General features: G+C 39.2%; 1 protein-coding gene across 4 annotated transcripts in view; it reads right to left on the bottom strand.

Annotated features, from left to right (window-relative positions):
* Window positions 1-20,402, bottom strand: part of RPS6KA5 (ribosomal protein S6 kinase A5) — a 167,316-nt gene that overhangs the window by 33,358 nt on the left and 113,556 nt on the right. For 2 of the 4 annotated variants that reach the window (XM_074365138.1, XM_045505672.2), the window contains 2 exons: window positions 14,119-14,202; window positions 11,640-11,743 (listed from right to left, as the gene is read on the bottom strand). In XM_074365138.1, the coding sequence (XP_074221239.1) occupies window positions 11,640-11,743; window positions 14,119-14,202 (188 nt within the window). Of the gene's footprint in view, window positions 1-4,011; window positions 4,495-10,742; window positions 10,881-11,639; window positions 11,744-14,118; window positions 14,203-20,402 lie in introns of those variants that run through there. The other 2 variants (XM_045505673.2, XM_045505675.2) reach the window with 2 other exon arrangements.

The following is a 20,402-nucleotide window of genomic DNA, read 5'->3' as shown; positions in this document are numbered from 1 at the left end:
CTTGACCCCAGTCCCACCTCCCTGGAGTCTGAGCCTTTAGGTAACTAGCTTAGTGTCCTCGTCAGGGAACAGCACACGGCTGCACCAATTTGTCAGGGTTGTGAGGATTCAAGGACACGATGTAGGTGACTTCGGGCACAGAGGCCGGCACACCGCAGTGCCCTGGTGGACGAGGCCCTCAGCCCGGCCACTCCACAGGAGCCCCTTCTCTGAGCCACGAGACTGGCTGCCCAGAGGGGTCAGTCCCCTGCTGTCGCTTCCCTCTGGGCATTACCAAGTTCTTTCTTGACTCGTCTAACCTGTGCTAGGGCCACATCCGCAGGGTGATTAAGAATAATGAAATTAGATTCTGCGGCTGGTACCCTCACCTGCTTTTGGGGAACCTGGGACTCCACTCAAAGTCTCATCCAGTCATTTCTGGGAGTCCCCAGGGTACGTGCTATGTGAGCTGTGAATACTCTTCTTCATTTTCTCACGAAGCACCTCATTCCCTTCTTTCACTCAGCTCCCTGATGAGGTCTGCGACCCCCACTGCCTAGGAAGCCACCCGAGGGGCTCCACTCCTGCCACTGCTTCTGCTGCTGAAGGGAGAAAATGTCTGTTTCTCACAAGGTTAGAGGAACCAAAGTTGTGTGCATGGTCTCGTAAATATTTTGGCTGAATTTCTTTTCTTTTCAACTTAGAGCATCTTTCCCCTAAGAGTGATGGATGCGACCCAGGACTGCCCTTCCTCTCTCAACGGCTAAGGCCTTGTGTCTGCTGGGCTCCTCTCCCTGGACTCACGTGCAGTCAGATGACCGATGGGTCTACGAGACCCATTTATCAAGATGCACCTGAACACGTCTTACTCTCAGGCAGGCACGGCTTAGGCCAAAGCTGGGATCCCATTGCCCTCCCGTGGCTTTACTGGAAGACCTCTTCCCAGTCCCTCTTCCTTCCTACCCTCTTTCCCGTGGCCCTGACAATGCTCTCCCAGCTTCGACCTCTCCACCCACTCCATCTGAGAGGGTGCCTTGCCCTGACAGGGCAAGATGAGAGGGATGGGAGAGGACCTTGGGTAATGGGATCCCAGCTGTGGCACGAAGGCAGTGTTTGAGGTCAAGGGCAGAGTGGACACAGGGAATTTCAAAGAGATTGCTGAACGGAAAAGAGCCCAGGCAGGGAGCAAGAGCCTGAGGGTGGCGCCAGGATGCTCAGCCACAAGGGGAGGCCCTCCCAGGAGCCCCGAGAACTGCGACAGGGAAGGAATAGCGGACCACGCTGCAGACCAAGGTCAACAGCAGAGTCGTGAATGCAGAGGCTAACTCTTCCCTCCATGGCCTTTTCCACTGGGTGGGAGGCTGACCTTTGAGGCTCTGGGTGGATGGGAACAGTGGAGACCTGGGTTGGGGGGAAATCAGAGGTAGCAGTGAAGTGCCAGACAGGGGCCACACCCAGAAAGAGCAGATGCCAGGTCTGGGGGGGGGGCAGGGAATGTCTGGACATGCAGCCATCCTGATGGTGTCTCTGAGGGACCCTCTCCATGGCTGAGAGGATTACCCCTATGTCGTATTCAGGGCTCCAAGCCCTCTAGCCCCTGAGGAGGTGCTTAGGAGGGCAGGTTAGTAATACAGTGTGACTTGGTCTGACCTCCACATGATATATAAATTTAGCAGCAGTAAAAAGATCTGAAGGCTGAAAAAAGGAAAAAAGATGGAAAGCTGCAGAACACAAGTGTCCAGGGAAGGGTCATTGCCACCTCCCCCTCACCTGTCACTGGACTCCCATCTGAAGCTGCCGTAACTCGTAAAATAACGTGTAGATGGATACCTCTTGTGACCAACATTAATAGACTTGGGGTAACTAGTCAAAACCCCCCTGGGAAATATAGATACTGCTATTGGATACAAAAAAGCTAGAAAGAGAAAGAAGAGAAAAAAAAAAAACCAAATAGCATATTGGGAATTAAGAAGGCTTTATAAACTATGCCGACAAAAAATTTCATTATAAAGACATAAGAAAGCTAAGGAAAAAAATAAATTTGATCTCTTCTTGAACTACAGTAAGAAATAATGATACTTGTTATTCTACACATCACTGACAGTAAGACATCAACAAACAGAAAATATTTAAATGGGCTAATTCAGTATGTTACTAATTAACATGGACAAAATACAAAAAATTCGACAGAATTACTGTTTTGATTTTGTATTTAGAAGACTAAATTAGCACATCATATCAAATAAATGTATTAAAACAACTACCTAAAGAGAAACACTCCTTGGGAGGACAAATAAATTTTTACCTAAACCAGGGAGGGGCTGGCAAACTTTTTGTAAAGGGCCCATGGTAGGCAGACTTCTAAGATCCCCAGTGATCACCATCTCCTTGTATTCACAGCCATGTGTGGGCTTGACCTGATAATGAATTTCATACAGTAAAGAGAGGATACCACTTCCACAATTAGGTTACAAAACATTCCATCTTCCTGGCAGACTCTATTGCCTTCTCAGCTTGCGTGCTTTGATGAAGCGAGCTGCCATGCTGGAGAGGTCCACATGGCAAGGAACTGAGGGGGATCTTGGGCCAATAGCCAGCAAGGAACTAAGGCTCTCAGTCCAGCAACCCAGAGGACCTGAATCCTGCCAACAACCTCATACACTTGGAAGTAGATCCTCTCTCAGTTGAGCCTTGAGATACTGACAGCCCAGCCAACACTCTGCCACCTATGAGTGACCTTGAAGTACAGAACTTAGCTAAGCTGTGCCCAGATTCCTGATAAACAGAAACTCAGAGATAACAAATGTATGTTGTTGTAAGCTGCTAAGTTCTGAGGTAATTTGTTACTGAGCACTGGATAATGGATAACTGATACAAGGTCAGACAATCAAAACTTCAGGCTTTGGAAGCTCTGCGGTCTCCTGAGCAATGATTCCTGCTGCAGCATGAAAGCAGCCAGACGGGGTGTGTAAATGAACGGGCACACTATATTCTAACAAAACTTTACTCATGGATGCCGAAAGTCAAATTTCATATAATTCTTACGTGTCATAAAATAGAGTTCGTCTTTTGAGTCTTTCAACATTTAGGAATATAAAAACCATTCTTAGCTCACAGGCCACACAAAAACAGGCAGCAGAATGGATTTGGCCTGTGGGCCATAGTTTGCTGACCCCAACCTAAAAAGCACAACTAGAACTCTGTTTAAGCCATTATTGTGATGAAACTTAGACCTGAATTTATGTAACAGTAGGCTTATAACAGCACAATAAAACATGTTAATAAAGTGTATTTTATTGCTAGGTAATGAAATACCAAATAAGCACCTCTTGGCAAATATTCTGTAAATTTCCAAGGCAGGAGAAATGAGACAGAAACAACCCTGCCAGAGATGAGGGAAGAGCTGAAAACAGAAGCTCTCCGTCTGATTGCCAGGTGAGGGTACCCCCAATTATCCTGGTCTGTACAGCCCCAGGCAAGTCAGAGCTCCTTCTTGGAGGGGAGGCAGAAAAACTGCTGGAGACTACAGTGACAATACACCTGCCTGTGCAGCAGTGACATCCACCCGACAAGAAGGAGTTCTACAGAGGCAGTAAAAGCTAGTGGGAGGCCCACAAGAAAAGTATGTGCTACATACATGAAATAAAAATAAGAAACAGACTCACAGAAAAGCTAAAGAGGAATCATTCAAAGCTATAATGTTGACAACTTAATGTTTGTTCAAAATAGTACCAAGGCATGAGGAATCTAGGAATGATTTCACGTAAACAGTTAAGAGAACAAGAAAGGTTTACCCTAGATAAAAATACCTTCAAACACCTAAAGCAAAAACTATCTTCAAACACCTAAAGCAATGTCTGGAAGAAACAACAGAATTACTCTGTTCCTTAGAGGACAGGACCAGGACCAGGAATGCTGTGCAGAGATTGGAGGAAGCTAATTTCAGCTTGTTTTAAAGGGAAAAAATTCTGTCCAGCTAAGGCTCAAAAATGGAGGGGGCTTCCTTGAAAATACTTTACACAAGAGAGCTACCTGTTCTCTGATGGCGCTCAGAAAGGAGAGGACCGCCAGGGAGGCCGGTGAAGGGATTCTTACACCATGGAGAAAGTTTTCTTCTCATTCTAAATTCTTACTGTATTTTGAAATTTGATAACCAGAAAAGCATGTTTGTCTTGATTTTAAGCTACCTGTAGACAACAACAGTCAAGCAGGTAATTTGGATTAATACATTATTCTCAAGTATCTCAAACAGACTTAATAGAAAGTACACAGAGTTCAGGGAAGATCACAATAATTGAGGAATGGATGAATTCACTGATCAGAAAAAGCCCTGGCTAATTAAGACACTTGGGGACAAGATAATGATACATTTATCTGAATGTTGCATATTTTATAAAGAATACACTGAAAGATTTTACATCAGGAAAGACAATCAGAATGATTATCTTCAAAGGAAAAAGCAATATTGTATATATAATTCAGTTATTACAGTTTGCAAATTTCAGTAACAAAACAAAACAAAAAACCATGGAATCATAGGTTAATACCAAGCTTTAAACAAAATTATTAACAACATGACAAAGTGAATAATTAACTGAGTAAAGGGAAAAATCCTACTTAAATTCTTGAGAAATTTGCTCTAGTTTTAAGATTTTAGGCAATCTGATTTAGGCTCTCTTTCTCTTGCTAAAATCAAAATGCCAACGAATTGATCTAAAGGTAATAAAAGAAATTTAAATTTGAACATCACTTGGTTCAGAATACTCCTGCCATCATGACCAGCAATATACTATCTTTTCAGAGGTAGACCTGTGGGAAAGGAGGAATGTGAAAAGAAGATTGATTGTGTATGTAGAATCTGAAAGAGGGGAATTAGTCAGAAGGGGCCACTATTTAATGTCGTCAGGTTAAGGGTGCCCTTTCACCTGTCACGACGACAGGTATGACCTTTCAAGGGGACCCAAAATCTCAAGACTATGGTCAAGGTTTCTTGTAATTCTGAGGCATCTTCAAACTGTCAGAAAGCCCATTTAGAATAAGCAAAGTCATGTTTAGAATTTTTAATCACAGGTATGATTTAAATATGATTTTAAGAAGAAATATTCCTGATCACTTAGCTTCGATAATAAATAAGCTGGAATAGTGAGAAATGATTTACTTCCCCATCTGTCCTGTAGAATGTATGTTCTAAAAAATTTAGCAGTTTTATTGAAGTAAAATTGATTTACAATAAACTCACCACGTAAAGTGCACAATTTGATAAATTTTGACATATGTACATACCTGAGAAACCATCCCCACAATCAAGATAATGAACATACCCAACACCCTCCAGAGTGTCATTGTATCCCTCTGTCATCTTTCCTAACCACCCCCTCCAAGCCACTGCCCCTCAATCAATTCCCAGCCTTGAGGCAGGTCATATATCCCCAGCCTCTTGAATAAAGGGGAGGGTGGGTCACCTTGAGGAAGGACCCTGAATATTTATACTATTAATCTTTCTCCCAGCCTTCCCCAAAGGGACCTATGGCCTTTTACCTGTAACTGTAACTTTTAATTGTACACTGGGAAAAAAGAAATAATCAGACCTTTCGGGGACTACCAGTAAGAGGAGGGGCTTATGGAGGTCAGGTGATCGATGGAGTTTTAGCTCAAGTCCATCTCACAGTGGACTCAGTGGATCCCTGACCCCATCCCGTGGCTGTTTTCCCAGGACCAGAATGCATAATTGGAACAGAGATACTTAGAAGCTGGCAGAATTCCCATATTGGTTCCCTGACCTGTGGAGTGATGGCAATTTTGATGGGAAACGCCACGTGAAAGCCATTAGCACTGCCTCCTACCTAGAAAAATAGTAAATCAAAACGCAATATTGCATTCCTGGGGGATGGCTGAGATTAGTGTCACCAGCGAGGACTTGAAAGATGTAGGAGTGGTGATTCTCACCACATCCCCATTTAACTCGCCTATCCGGTCTGTGCAGAAGACACATGGGTCTTATAGAATGACAGTGGATTACTGTCAATTTAACCAGGTGGTGACTCCAACTGCAGCTGCTGTAGCAGATGTGGTTTCACTGCTTGAGCAAATGAATACATCCCCTGGTATCTGGAGGGCAGCTATTGATCTGGCAAATGCCTTTTTCTCCACCCCTGTCCATAAGGCCCACCCGAAGGAGTTCCTTTCAGCTGGCAGGGCCAGCAATGATCCTTCATTGTCCTACCTCAGGGGTTATCAATTCCCCAGCTCTACATCATAATTAATTCACAAAGCTCTTGATCACCTCTCTTTTCCATGGATATCACACTGGTCCATTACACTGATGACCTTATGCTGATTGGACCTGGTGAACAAGAAGTAGCAACTACTCTAGACTTTCGGTAAGATATCCCCGGGTCAGAGGGTGGGAAATAAATCTGATTAAAATTCAGGGCCTCTGCCTTAGTAATTTCTAAGAGTCCAGTGGTGTAGGGCACATCTCTTCTAGAGTGAAGGATAAGTTGTAGCATCTGGCCCCTCCTACCACCAAAAAAGAGGCACAATGCCTAGTGGGCCTCTGGATTTGGGAGGTGACATATTCCTCATTTGGGTGTGTTACTCTGGCCCATTTACCACATGACCAGGAAAGCTGCGGTTGAGTGGGGTCTAGAACAAGAGAAGGTTCTGCAACAGCTCCAGGCCGCTGTGCAAGCTGCCCCGCCACTCGGTTCACCTGAACCAGCAGGTCCAACGGTGCCTGAAGTGGCGGAGAGCGGTGCTGGTCAGAGCCTTCGGCAGGCCCTAGAGGTGAACTGAGGCACAGGCCCTTAGTTAGGACTATAGAGCAAAACCCTGCCATCTTCTGAGAATAAATACTCCCCTTTTGAGAAGCAGCTCTTGGTTTGCTACTTGGCCTCAGTAGAGACTGAACACTTAACTATAGGCCCCCAAGTTACATGCAACCTGAGATGCCCATTGTAAACTGGGTGTTATCTGAAGCCATATAGTTGGGAGCACACGGCAACACTCCATCATCAAATCATCATCATCATCATCATCAAAGAGGTATACACGAGACTGGGCTGAGCAGGCACTGAAGGCACAGATATGTTACCTGAAGAAGTGGCCCAAATGCCATGGTCCCCAGTCCTGCTACACTGTCTTCTCCCTCCAGCCTGCACCTGTGACCTCCTGGGGAGTTCCTGATCACAGTTGACAGAGGAAGAGAAGCCTCAGGCTTGCTTTACAGCAAAGCAAGGTAAAGGTGATAGGGAAAGGTGAAAGCAAATCTTTACAGTGGGCAGAACTCTGAGCAGTGCACCTAGTCGTTCAATTTGCTTGGAAGGAGAAATGGCCAGGTGTGCAGTTTTATACTAATCAGTGGGCTGTGGCTAGTGGTTTGGATGGATGGTCAGAAGCTTGGAAGGAACATGATTGGAAAGTTGGTGACAAGGAAGTCTTGTTGACAAAGATATTTGGGAAAGAGGTTATGTGGACTGGCCTCTCTGAATTGGCAAAAAATGTGAAGGTATCTGTGTCCTATGTGAATGCTCACCAACAGGTGACCTGAGCAGAGGAGGATTTTAATAGTCAAGTGGATAGGATGATCTGTTCTGCTGATACCAGTAAGCCTCTCTCTGTCAACCCTGTCATGACCTGGTGGGCTCATGAACAAAGTGGCCATGGTGGCAGGGACAGCTTACACATGGGCTCAGCAACATGGACTTTGACTCACCAAGGCTGACCTGGGTTCAGCCACCACTGAGCGCCCAATCTGCCAGCAGTGGAGACCAACATCGAATGCCCAATGTGGCACCAATTCCCAGGGTGGTCAGGCAGCTACTGGTGGCAGGTTACTTACAGTGGACTAGAACAGATACTATGGAGATGGATTTGCTTTTCCTGCATGCAGCACTTCTGCCAAAGCTGCCATCTGCGGACTTACAAAATGCCTCATGCACTGTCATGGTACTCCACACAGCACTGCTTCTGATCAAGGAACTCACTTTACAGCAAGAGAAGGGTAGCAACAAGCCCATGCTCATTCAATTCACTGGTCTTACCATGTTCTTCACCATCCTGAAGCAGCTGGCTTGACAGGACGGTGGAATGGCCTTCTGAAGACTCAGCTGCAGAGTAAGTAGGCAGCGGGGTTCTCCAGGAGGCCATAAACGCTCTGAATCAACATCCAACATATAGTACTGTTTCTCTCACAGCCAGGATCCATGGGTCCAGAAATCAAGGGGTCGATATGGGAGTGGCACCACTCACTATTACGCCTAGTGACCCTCTAGCAAAATTTTTGCTTCCTGTTCCCATGACTTTATGCTCTGCTGGCCTAGAGGCCCTAGTTCCAGGGGGAGTAATGCTTCCTCTAAGAAACACAACAGTGATTCCACTGAACTGGAAATTAAGATTGCCACCCAGCCACTTTGGGCTCCTCATGCCTCTGAATCAACAGGCAAAGGAGCTGTGACACTGGCTAGGGTCAATGATCCTTACGACCAAGGGGAAACTGCACTACAATTCCACAATGGAAGGAGGGAAGAGGACATCTGGAATACAGGAGATGCCTTAAGGTGTCTATTGGTATTACCAGGCTGTGTCATTACAGTCCATTGAAAACCGCAACAACTCAATCTAGGCAGGACTACTAATGGCCCAGATCCTTAGGGAATGAAGGTTTGGGGCACCCCACAAGGTAAAGAACCATGAACAGCTGAGGTACTTGTTGAAGGCAAAGGGAATAAGAAGAAGGCAGTGAATGAATACCAGCTATGACCCTGTAACCAGTTACAGAAACGAGGACTGTAACTGCCTTGAGTGTTTCTCCTCATTTTGCCATGAATACGTGTGTGTATAATATACACGTTTGTTTTCTTTCCACCCTTATCCCCTCATCATGTCAGATAAGATGTGTTGACTTTATATTATGGAATTTAAGTATTTTAAATTTATGCCATACTATTTAACTTGCGGGATTTCAAGAAGAGCAAACATCACTGTATCACCCAAGGACTTAACGTCCTCTTCTGGGGAAGAGGTTGGTGGGTTTTCAGGACAGATGTATCATGTTAGGTAGAATTATGACCTTGTTATTGTCTTTACTTGAAGATTAAGTATGGTTTAAGGAGATGTGAATGGCTGCCAAGTTGATAGGGGCCGGATTTGTGATGGTTAATTTTAAGTGTCACTTGACTGGGTTGCCCAGATTGAACATTATTTCTAGGTGTGTCTGTGAGAGCGTTTCTGGATGAGTTTAGCATTTGAATCCCCTCCCCATTGTGGGTGGACACCATCCTATCCCATGGGGACCTGAACAGAGGAAGGAAGACTCAGTCCCTGCCTGCTCAACCTGGGACAGTGGTCTTTTGCTCTCGAACTGGGATTTACACCACTGGCTCCTCATTCTCAGGCCTCCGAACTTAGACGAGAGCGGCACCATGGCTTTCCTGAGTCTCCAGCTTGCAGATGGCAGATTGTGAGACTTCTTACCTGCCATAATAGTGTGAGCCGATTCCTTATAATAAACCTTCTTTTACATATATGAGTGTATATATCCCATTGGTTCTGTTTCTCTGGAGAACCCGAATAGAGTCAGTCTCTTTATTTTCAGCCATTCCAGGGAGTATATACAGTGGTATCTCACTGTGGTTTGATTTAATTTCCCTAAAGACTAATGATGTCATTAGTCTTTTATGTTCACATTTTTTATGTGCACATTTGCCACCCAAAGATCTTCTTTGGTGAACTGTCTGCTTAAGTATTTTTTTGCCCCTTTGAAAAATGGAGGTTTTTTCCTTGAGTTTTGACAGTTCTTTATATATTCTGGATACCGGTCCTTTATCAGTCAGGATTTGGAATTTTGTGCCACTCTGGCTTGTCTTTCCATTCACTTAACAGTTTCTCTCCAAGAGCAGAAGTATTTAATTTTGATGAAGTCCAATTTATCTATGTTTTTCCTTTATAGACTGCACTTCTTGTGTTGTATCTAAGAAATTTTTGCCTAATCCAAGGTCAAAAGAATTTTTCCTTTATGTTGTCTTCTAGAAATTTTGTGATTTCAGGCTTTACATGTAGGTCTATGATTCACTTTTAATTTTTCTATAGTACAAAGTTTTACAGAAGTTCATTTTTCCCCCATGATAGCCAATGGTTTTTAGCATTATTTGTTGAAAAAACTATCTTTTCTCCACCAAACTGACTTTGTACCTTTGTAAAAAAAAAAAAAAATTTAGTTACTTATATCTGTGTGGTTCTATTTCTGGACTCTCTTTTCTTTTTCAGGGATGATTTATCTATCTTGATATATACACCACAGTGTATTTTTCTAACTTACAAGTCTTCAAATCAACTTTCGTCTATTTTTTCAAAAGTCGTTTGGCTATTCTAGGTCCGCTGCATTTCTAGATGAATTTTGGACCCAGATTGTCAATTTCTACCCCCACTCCCCAAAAAACCCTGCTGGGATTGTAATTGTGTTGAATCTGTAGATCAGTTTGGAAAGAAATAACATCTTAACTATATTGGGATATTGGGTAGTTTCCTGACACATGTGTGTTTATCAATATTTAATTGAATAGTACTTGAGGGGTAACTTCTGCAAATCTCTGGACTTTTCTCTCTGCAGCTGTCTCCCATTCAACACTGCCCTGCAAACTCTAGCTTCCTTGGTCTTCCTGGAGTATCACTTCCACCTCCTCAATTCTGCTTATTTTTCCCCTGCCTGCACTGCAGCCTGGACACTCTCTCAAGGCAGGAAGCTGGGCAATCACAGGGCTCACCTCGTTCATTTCCCGTCTCCCAGTGTTCACTGTGCTTCACTGCTAGATGGTCAATGTCTTCAATACTGTTGTTTCATACATTTTGCCCATTTAAAAAACTGTTTCAGGCAGGAAAGTAAATCCGGTCCCTGTTATTCCATCTTGGTAAGAAGTGGAAGTCTCAATTTTTAATTTTTAATGTCAAATCTGTTCTCAAAGTTATAAAATTCAAGTAAAAACAGGACAAAAACATAACTAGCAATTAGTATAATGTTTTACCACTCTTCGTTTATTTGTTCATTAGCTCACTTCATTCCTAAAACATTGACTGAACTCTGCATAGTAAGCCCTGAGCCAGCACCTCAGCACACAGGGCTGGGGCTCAAAGCCAGACGCGCCCCCTGGCTCTCACAGAGCTTATCTAGCGGGACAGACATTCATCAAGCAACTACAAACAAAAATGTAACACTGCCATTGTGCCAACTGCTGTGAAGGAAAGGAACAGAATAATGCTATGATAACCTACAACAGGGTGATTTCATGGTATTCATTTCTGTTGTGCCTATATCCATGATTTGAAAAATATCACTACTATTTAAATTAAAGTCACAAAGAAATTACATTATGTACACAGTGGGGGGAAAAGTATCCCATCAAATAAACACTAAGTTAAGACAATATGCTAAGTACTTTGAAGCACGAAAAAATTATGACACTATCTACGGGCAAGTAAGATACAGAGAAACATAAAAAAATGTAAGTATCTACATCCTATAGGAATATAATGGAAATTTACCACTTACACATCATTTTGTCTACCCCCATTAAAAAATTATTTTTTCCATCAGCTTAATTGCAGAAATTTGATCAGTTCCTTTGAGAAAAACAATACATTTATTTTATTTTGTTAGGTCTTACCTAGATATCTCAGCTTGGGAATTCTTCTCTCCATCAACAGTGAAAGGAGATGCTCCAGTTAGTAATTCATACATTAGAACACCTAAACTCCACCAGTCAACTGCCTATAAAACAACAGTAATTTCATTTTCTAGAATATTCACTAATTATATTTTATAAGAAAGAAAACTGAACAAAATTAAGATATATATTTGGAAAATATTTTGACAAAAAGATTTTGTACATAGCTTTCTGTGTAAGGAGTATTAACAAATATCCAGGCATCCTCAGAACAGAATTTAAACAGAGAAATCAATCAAGGGGCTAAAAATGTTTCAATTATTTCCTAAACTAGTAATGGTTTTACTTTAGTTAATTAAAACAAGTTTTTTAATTTAAAATAAATTTAAAAAAATTTTAAGTAAATAAAATCTTTGGACTTATGGTGGGGGGGTGTACTAATCAGTATTTTTAATGGTTAATTACTCAGCTCCAGTAAGTATGAAATTTCTTAAAGAACAAAAATGAAAAAAAAATCACATCAAAAGGTGTTATTTTTCTTAATAACCACCTAAATCAATTCCTCTTATGGGACCTATCACATAACTCTAAGTCTTCATTTTGTGGGAGGTATGGAGAGATTGAAAATGATATAAAATAAAATGTGATCTACATTGGAATAAAAGCAGTTACCTGAACTGAGAGCACAGCAAATTATATATAATGGAAAGAATCTTGATATGTTGAAAATTAGTTCTTTTACGATTAGGCAAATCAAGATTTCAATAACTTGAATATATGAGCTTATTACACCAAGGAGAAATGAACTGGATGCTAAAACTTTAAACTCTCTGCTTCTAAATTTCAGAGCCAAGTTTTCAGGGAGATGATGCAAAATTTGTGAGCCTAGAGCTATTTTAAAGAAAATTCGTAACAATAACATATAAAACAGGATCCAGCAGACAGAGATCATGAAAGGAAGAGTAGGTGATGGGCACCCTGCATGTATTATCTCATTTAATTAACTCAAAGCTGTCGAGGCATTCCATGAATAAGAAAGAATATTTATTGATGAACTGTACTGTGGACCTTGGTATGTAGATATTCTAGGAGTAATATAAGGTTTCCTTTCCTAAAAATTGGTTCCATTAGGTCTTAGAAGTTAATTTTAACAGTTATAAACTCCTACCAAATTATCTGGTATCTTCAAAGAATACCATGAAGCAAATTAAACCAGCAATTCAATTCCTTTATTTATATAAGCAGTTTTACTGTCATTTGAGTCAGGACCCTCAGAATGTTAGATTTGAAATCATGCTCTCAAACTGATACAGATCTATAATCAGATTCCTAGTCATGGGCTGAAAGCAATACCACACAAACGTGAAGAATGGACTCTTAAATATATGATTAGTCATCTGCAAGGGGATCACTGGTTCTCCACACTTAAGAAATCTGGAGTGTGTATGTGAGATTTTGAAAGGGGGTGAGGAAGAGGTGAGATGAGGAGCAAAAAAAAAAAAGTCATAATTCCTTATTTGCATAATGTTATTAATAAAACAAAAGTGTTAAGAAAGAACTGAACAAATTTGTACCCTTTAATATAGGAAGAAAAAAATATATGATCTAGATTTTATAACTACTCAGAAAGCCTCATCTACAGTCTTCATTTTGCATGAAGGGAAGCGAGGAGGTAAAAAATTGAGCTTTTTAGAGGGCTTAGGAAAACAAACTAAGACTATCTTGAATGCAGAATTCTTTTCTTTCTCCAAGGATTGTTACAATTTTTTTTTTCTGCTGACGAGATAAAGTCTCCAGTATCACTACAAAGCTAAAACCAGAAATTGGGAATAAGAAAGAATGAGAAATTCCCTTTTTAATGATCTCTCAGAAAGCAAATATCAACTAAAGGTGAACTAGTCAACTATATGTTTCTGTAAGTTTTTCTAGCAAAAATCAACATCAATAAGCACTGTCCAAATCATGCAGCACGAGGCAGACAGGAGCAAAGTGCACTGTTGATGCATTCAGTGGTACCTCTGCAATGTACTGCGGCTCAGTTGTGTCCTAAAAGACCATGCAACAGGTAAAAAGTGATTTTTGTAAAATAAAAAGAAAAAGAGTGATTTTTGTTCTAAATAGGGTTACAAATGGTGCTTTGCTCAAGACATGACACTTTTAATGGAAATAAAAATATTATTTGAGGAATTAGTCAATTTTGAGGTTTCCTTTAACAAGAGTGTTACTCTATAAAACAAAAAATTATCCTCACCAATAAAACCTGAATAAAGGGAAATCTAGAATGTCCTAACATCTGTATTATCTTTTTCCTCCAAAATACTAGCTATCATAATACGTTTGTGTATACAAAGTAAAGGAAACAAATGAAGACACCAGAAAGAGAGCTCTCTATTGAAGAGACTGTACCTAAGTTACTAACTAGGATTCCCATCATACATTTTATAGAGAGATACCAAGAAGTGTCAAAAACAGAACATACCTTGTCATGTCCTGAATCTCCCCCTCTGACAATATCTGGTGCCATGTATTCAATAGTTCCACAAAAGGAATATGCTCTTTCAGCCTTAAACAATGAAACAAAAAGGGATTTAATTTCAAGCTAGTATGACAAATGGCAGAAGCAGAGATTTAATACTACATGTCAGTGGTGAGATACGTCACAGTAGCAAAATGGTGGCAGACCCTATCTGACATACCCTATTCTCACCAGGGCAGATGCATATATACACACCCATATAGTATGTGGTAAATGGATACATGTAGTGTCAGAAAGACTTCCCATGCCTGAAACCCTACTATCATTCATCCATCCACTCATCCATCCATTCACAAACCCATTCATTCACTCTTCTTTTCTATATGTGTAATATTTCAATTATTGATTTCTTTAACCATTCCTGTAAGAATGCAAATAGTCCTAGTAAGGGAACACGGACTGTCTAATACTTTTAGCATGAGCGACTTTATTTCCAGATAGGCAAGGTTGGAAAAACACTGCGAAACCTGAAGGGGAAAGAAAGATCAAATGCTAAGAAGGGAAACAGGGAACCCAAAGATGAAAAAGGATGAAAAGAATTTTTCTGATCTTACCATCTTGTTTAAGTTTGGCACTGCCAGTGGTAGGTTTAGTGATGATGAGCAGAACTGTTTTTAAAATTCCTGTCTCTTAAAGACAGTTGTTTCTCTTTTGTAGAACTTTAAAAAGGGCTAGTTTAATATATCAGCCTGAAAATTAATCTTAAAAAATTCAGTAATTAAAAAAAAATGACTGAACGTGTCATATCTCAATGTAATAAAGGAGAATAAATATCTGCTACACAGATATTATCAAATGGGAAAATAATTCCTCTTTAATGATGTACATTTGTATGGCTATATCTGAAATTTCAAAGGCACTCTGGTGCCATTAAAATATTTTACAAAACTACTTTAGAGGAAGCTTTTCAATTTACACTTTACTGTTCTTCCACAAGCAAGGTTTCAAGAAAAAAAAGCATCCTTCTTATTCACCAATTTTAAACATAAAGAACACTACCCTAGAAATGTTATAGAAGTGGTCGAAGTCCCCAGCTTTATTGGGTAAAAGTTAAGCCCAGAGATAATGAATGCAGTAAATTTACTTAAACTCTATGATAACAAATGTATTAAAAGTACTTAATTATGATCTATATAACTCAATAATTTATATAAATAATTATATAATTTTATATAAATAAAATTAATATGGTTTATGACTCATTTCTTTCTTTTCATGGACTACATATACTGAATGATTACTATTCCCCTAGAAACTAAAAGAAATATTAAATTATGCTTAGATCTGCAGAAAATTTTCTTGTTAGCTAGCAGAATAATGTTACTGAATAGCTAATACAAACCATATATTAAATGTCACTACTCTGCTTCATCACTTTAGCATCAAATGCCAATTTTGTATCAAACTACTGGAAAGATTAAAGCTAAATAAAATTGATTCCATATAAATTTGCATATGAAAAGTAATGAATATTTTTAAACATTTTGTTAGACATACTTAGAAAAAAATATATTACAAAGGATTCATCTCTTCACTGAATTATTTAAAAAGAAATACTACAAAATTACTCTTTAAGAAAATCCCTAAACTTCATAAAACTACTCAGTCTTTCTAGTTAATATACTGTTTATTATGTAATAGCTCTTTGGATATTAAGCAAAAATCATTTTATAGCTGACATAAAGAAACATAAAAAATTACTAAGTCATAGTACTTATCATTTGATCTCATCTTACAAGGTATCTTTAAAACATATTCTAAATCAAGTTTCTATATATGAAAAAGTAAAAATAATCTCCAGACTAGTTTCTGAGTAAAAAGATAATGATTTTTAATTTATTGCTCCTCTAGATTTTTATTTATGTAGAAAATGAGACTTTTTAGTACATACAAATTTTCATTTCCATTTATAGGCAGATTCATGTTACAAACCATTTTAGAATTATGGAAATTTCCTTCTAAGTATGAGACAATGATTAAATTTTACAAATTGAAAGTCATGAAAATCTGCACTCTTTTTCAAAACACTAGATATTCATAAGTTTCATGTAAAAAGGGTATGAAACATACAGATCTTACTGATTACTGTGGGAAAGATTTGACAGTCATCACCACTTCCCATGTCTTTCTTTTTTTTCTTTATCTGACAATGAGACCTATATAACTACAGAGCTCAGTTCTTCATTGTCTTGACATAGAGGAGCTCAGAACCACATTAAATCCTCAAAGATATTTCTTCTACCTTCTCCATGTGATTTCTGAGCTCTTTTTAAATTCACTTTATAGTTTCTCTGGTTTTCTTTTGGGGGGGAGGGGAGGACAGAAGTAGGTAGACTCTACATTAATAAGTAATTAAGAGATAACTATTTGATAAAAATTCTAGGAGACAGAAAGATTAAGCTTAAGTGTTGGGAAGGTCCAGTGACTGAGGAATAATAGTAAACAAAACCAAAGCGTTTAAGTCTCTCTGTTATTTTAAAACATTGCCATTTAAGCCCCTAGCAACTTTGTACCTTTTTCCTCTTTCTCTGCCCCAAATGGACATGGTATTCCCTCTGGGTTCTAACTTTCAGTATGTCAGCCTCAATTGCCTAAGAGTTTATCTTCTATTTGTAAAAATAGCTCCAATTTTAACTTTTTAATTTGTGTTTATCTGCCTAGGAAGATGCATGTTACCTGGAGTGTATACTGAATGCCTTTCAAATAATTCTACCCAGAAGACAAACTGAGGAGACATGGCAGGGGAAGGTCTCTGGTCAGGACAAAGAAGATTTTCAAGGTAATATCTTATGAACTATGATATAAAAAGGCTAGGATAATGTAGCTAAATTCTATTATGATTATTGTTTAATATTTGCTCAAAACTCTAATATTTTTCTCAAGATCGGAAATCAGCCTATTTAGCATTTAAGCCCATACTATTTTATAAGCAGCATTACTTATTATAGCTACTACCGGATTAAAAGATTGTGAAGGAGAATTTAATTGAATGTGAAAATAGTAAAAGCAGCATGTGCACCACCCTGGCACATAATAAGAGTATCCTTGTGTGTAAGTGAGCAGCTGATCAAGGAGGCTTCACTGTGCCTTAGGGAGAAGGATCAGGTAACACTGGACAAAAAACTGGTTTCCTTCTAAGGAAGAATCCAAATAGGAACTCAACTGCCAAACTCTCAGGTATTTTCCAATCAACACTAGATTAAATCATGCCTAGCTTTTATCTGCCAGCTTTACCTTGATCTTTATCTGCTTGTGATAGATGGATCTGTGAATTAAATGTAAAATTACCACTGAAAAGTTTTTTTCCCCATCCTGTATTTTTTCCCATCTGAATTTTGATAAATCTCACAACAAATATCTAGAAATGCTGGATTTTTAAAAAGAAATATTGCATTGCTAATCATCCAAGTCTGTGCTCACAAGAAAGAAAGGGGAGGCCTAGGTGCCAGCCATGAAGAGGGTGCTGAAAACTAGAGAGGCAGGCCTAGGACCTGGGCTGCAGCAGTATGAAGGGAGGAAGGGAAGTTGTTTCAGGTCTCAGGATTCCAGAAGCTTGAATTTCAATACTCTTATGAGGACAAAAGATGAGGCCCTCGGTGCAAATGAGGTGGACTGGAATTACCACTCTTGTGTAAACCTTGGAATCTAAGAAAGCTGAACCCTCAGTGAAAGTAAAGTCTAGAAAAAATAAATTCACAGGTTTATTTCTGTCCGAGCCCTGGATTAAAAAACAAACAAATAAATGTTCCTCTTGTGAAATGAAATCCCTGGGCTTATGGCTCTTGTAGATTTGGGGGCCTAAATTTACTTATCCCTCCACAGTATGGGAAAGTCAGAAAATCTTGTCCAACATAATGATACTCTGGAACGTACGACAGTAGCAGAGAAATTCCCACAACTTAGCTCAAGATTCAAACAGAAAACGCCCTGGAGTCTCAAAAATCACAGATTAGTGAACTAGACTCTACAAACAAAACAGAAAGATTACTTGAAATACCAGAATAACAATCTAAAAAAGACTAGTATGTTGTAAAAGATGAAAGACATAAAGGGAAAAAAGGATCTGTAAGAAAATATAGCAGCATAGAGAAGACTAGAAAGATATGAAAAATAGTAAAACAGAATTGTATAAATGAAAAAGTATAAAAAATAGGCAGATTAAACAGAGTAGACACAACTAAGAAAGAATCTGTAAGGTATAAGATATATTTGAGAAAACTTCCCTGAATATTGTAAGAGTCCCAAGCAAACTAAATAAAAATATATCCATGGGTAGCAAATTTCTATTTCTTAACTTGAGGGGTGGTTATAAGAGTGTTTGCCTTATAAAATTCACTAAGCCAGGCTTTTCTTTTGTTTTGTATTTATTTTATTTTACAATAAAAAGATATCAAAACCAAAAACCTAGTGCATTCCTAGATATGTTTATACCCAGTTAAATTATCACTAAATATGCAGTGCAAAATAAAGGCATTTTAAGACAAAGACAGAATTTACTATTCACTGATCCTTGTTACAAAAGATATCTAAAGGATGCACTTCAGAAATAAACTGAACTCACGAGAAAAGAGTAAGATGCAAAAAAGCAACAATGAGCAGAGAAATTTGGTAAATGTGAGAAAATCTAAACAAGTAATGAATTTATAAATGAAAATAATAATTGCACAATAATTTAGGGAAATATAACACAAGGTAAGATTAAAATAATAAGTAACAATAATAAATAAAACGAGATGGGTAACTGAAGCTAAAACATTCTAATGTTTTTGTACTTCTCATGACAATCAGACATAACGGTTAATTTTAGACTCTATTAAGTCAATATACAGGCATACCTCATTTTATTGTATTTGCTTTATTGTGTTTCACAGACACTGTGTTTCTTGTAAGTTTTAGGTTGTGGCACTCCTATGACAAGCAAGTCTATCAGTGCCATTTTTCCATGATTTCTTGTCTCTGTGTCACATTTTGGTAATTCTCACAGTATTTCCACCTTTTCTACTGTAATTATTTTATTTGCTATGCTGATCTGTGATCAGTGATCTTTGATGTTACAATTGTAATTGTTTTGGGGTTCCATAAACTGGGCCCATATAGGACAGCAAACTTAACTGATAAATGTTGTGTGTGATCTGACATTGATTGGCTGTCCCCCCTTCTACCTCCCTCTCCTTGGGTCTGTCTAGTCCTTGAGACACAATAATATTGAAATTATGCCAATTAATAACCCTACAATGGCCTCTAAGTGTTCAAGTAAAAGAATAAACCACACATTTCTCACTTTTAATCAAAAGCTAGAAATGATTAAGCTTAGTGAGAAAGACATGTCAAAAGTCAAGACAGGCCAAAAGCTAGGCCTCTTGTGTCGAACAGTTAGCCAAGTTGTGAATGCAAAAGGAAAGTGCTTGAAGGAAATTAAAAGTGCTACTCCAGTGAACATGCAAATGATAAAAAAATGAAATAGCCTTATTGCTGATATGGACAAAGTTTTAGTGGCCTGGATAGAAGATCAAACCATCTACAACATTCTCTGGAGCCAAAGCCTAATCTAGAGCAAGGTCCTAACTCTCTTCAAATCTGTGAAGGCTAAGAGAGGTAAGGAATCTGCAGACAAAAAGTTTGAAGCCTAGGAGATTTGAAAGAAAGAAGCCATCTCCATAACATCAAAGTGCAGTGTGAAGCAGCAAGTGCTCATATAAAAGCTGCAGCAAGTTATCCAAAATATCTAGCTTAAGATAATTCATGAAGGTGGCTACACTAAAGATTTTCAATGTAGACAAGACATTGTTCTATTGGAAGGTGCCATCTATGACTTTCATAGCCAGAGGGGAGAAGTCAATGACTGTCTTCAAAGCTTCAAAGGAAAGGTTGACTCTCTTGGTTGGGGGCTAATGCAGTTAGTGACTTTAAGTTGAATCCAGTGCTCATTTACTGTTCTGAAAATCCTAGGGCCCGTAAGTATTATGCTAAATCTACTCTGTCTGTGCTCTTTAAATGAAACAACAAAGCCTGGATGACAGCACATCTGTTTATAACATGGTTTACAGAATATTTTAAACCCACTGTTAAGACCTACTGCTCAGAAAACAAGATTCCTTTCAAACTATTACTGCTCGTTGACAATGCACCTTGTTACCCGAGAGCCCTGATGGAGATGTACAATGAGATTAACACTACTTTCATGCCTGCTAACACAACAAACATTCTGCAGCTCATGAGATCAGGAG

This window comes from Camelus bactrianus, chromosome 6 (assembly GCF_048773025.1).
Source record: "Camelus bactrianus isolate YW-2024 breed Bactrian camel chromosome 6, ASM4877302v1, whole genome shotgun sequence".
Taxonomy (NCBI): Eukaryota; Metazoa; Chordata; class Mammalia; order Artiodactyla; family Camelidae; genus Camelus; species Camelus bactrianus.
This window is presented reverse-complemented; position numbering and strand designations above follow the sequence as displayed.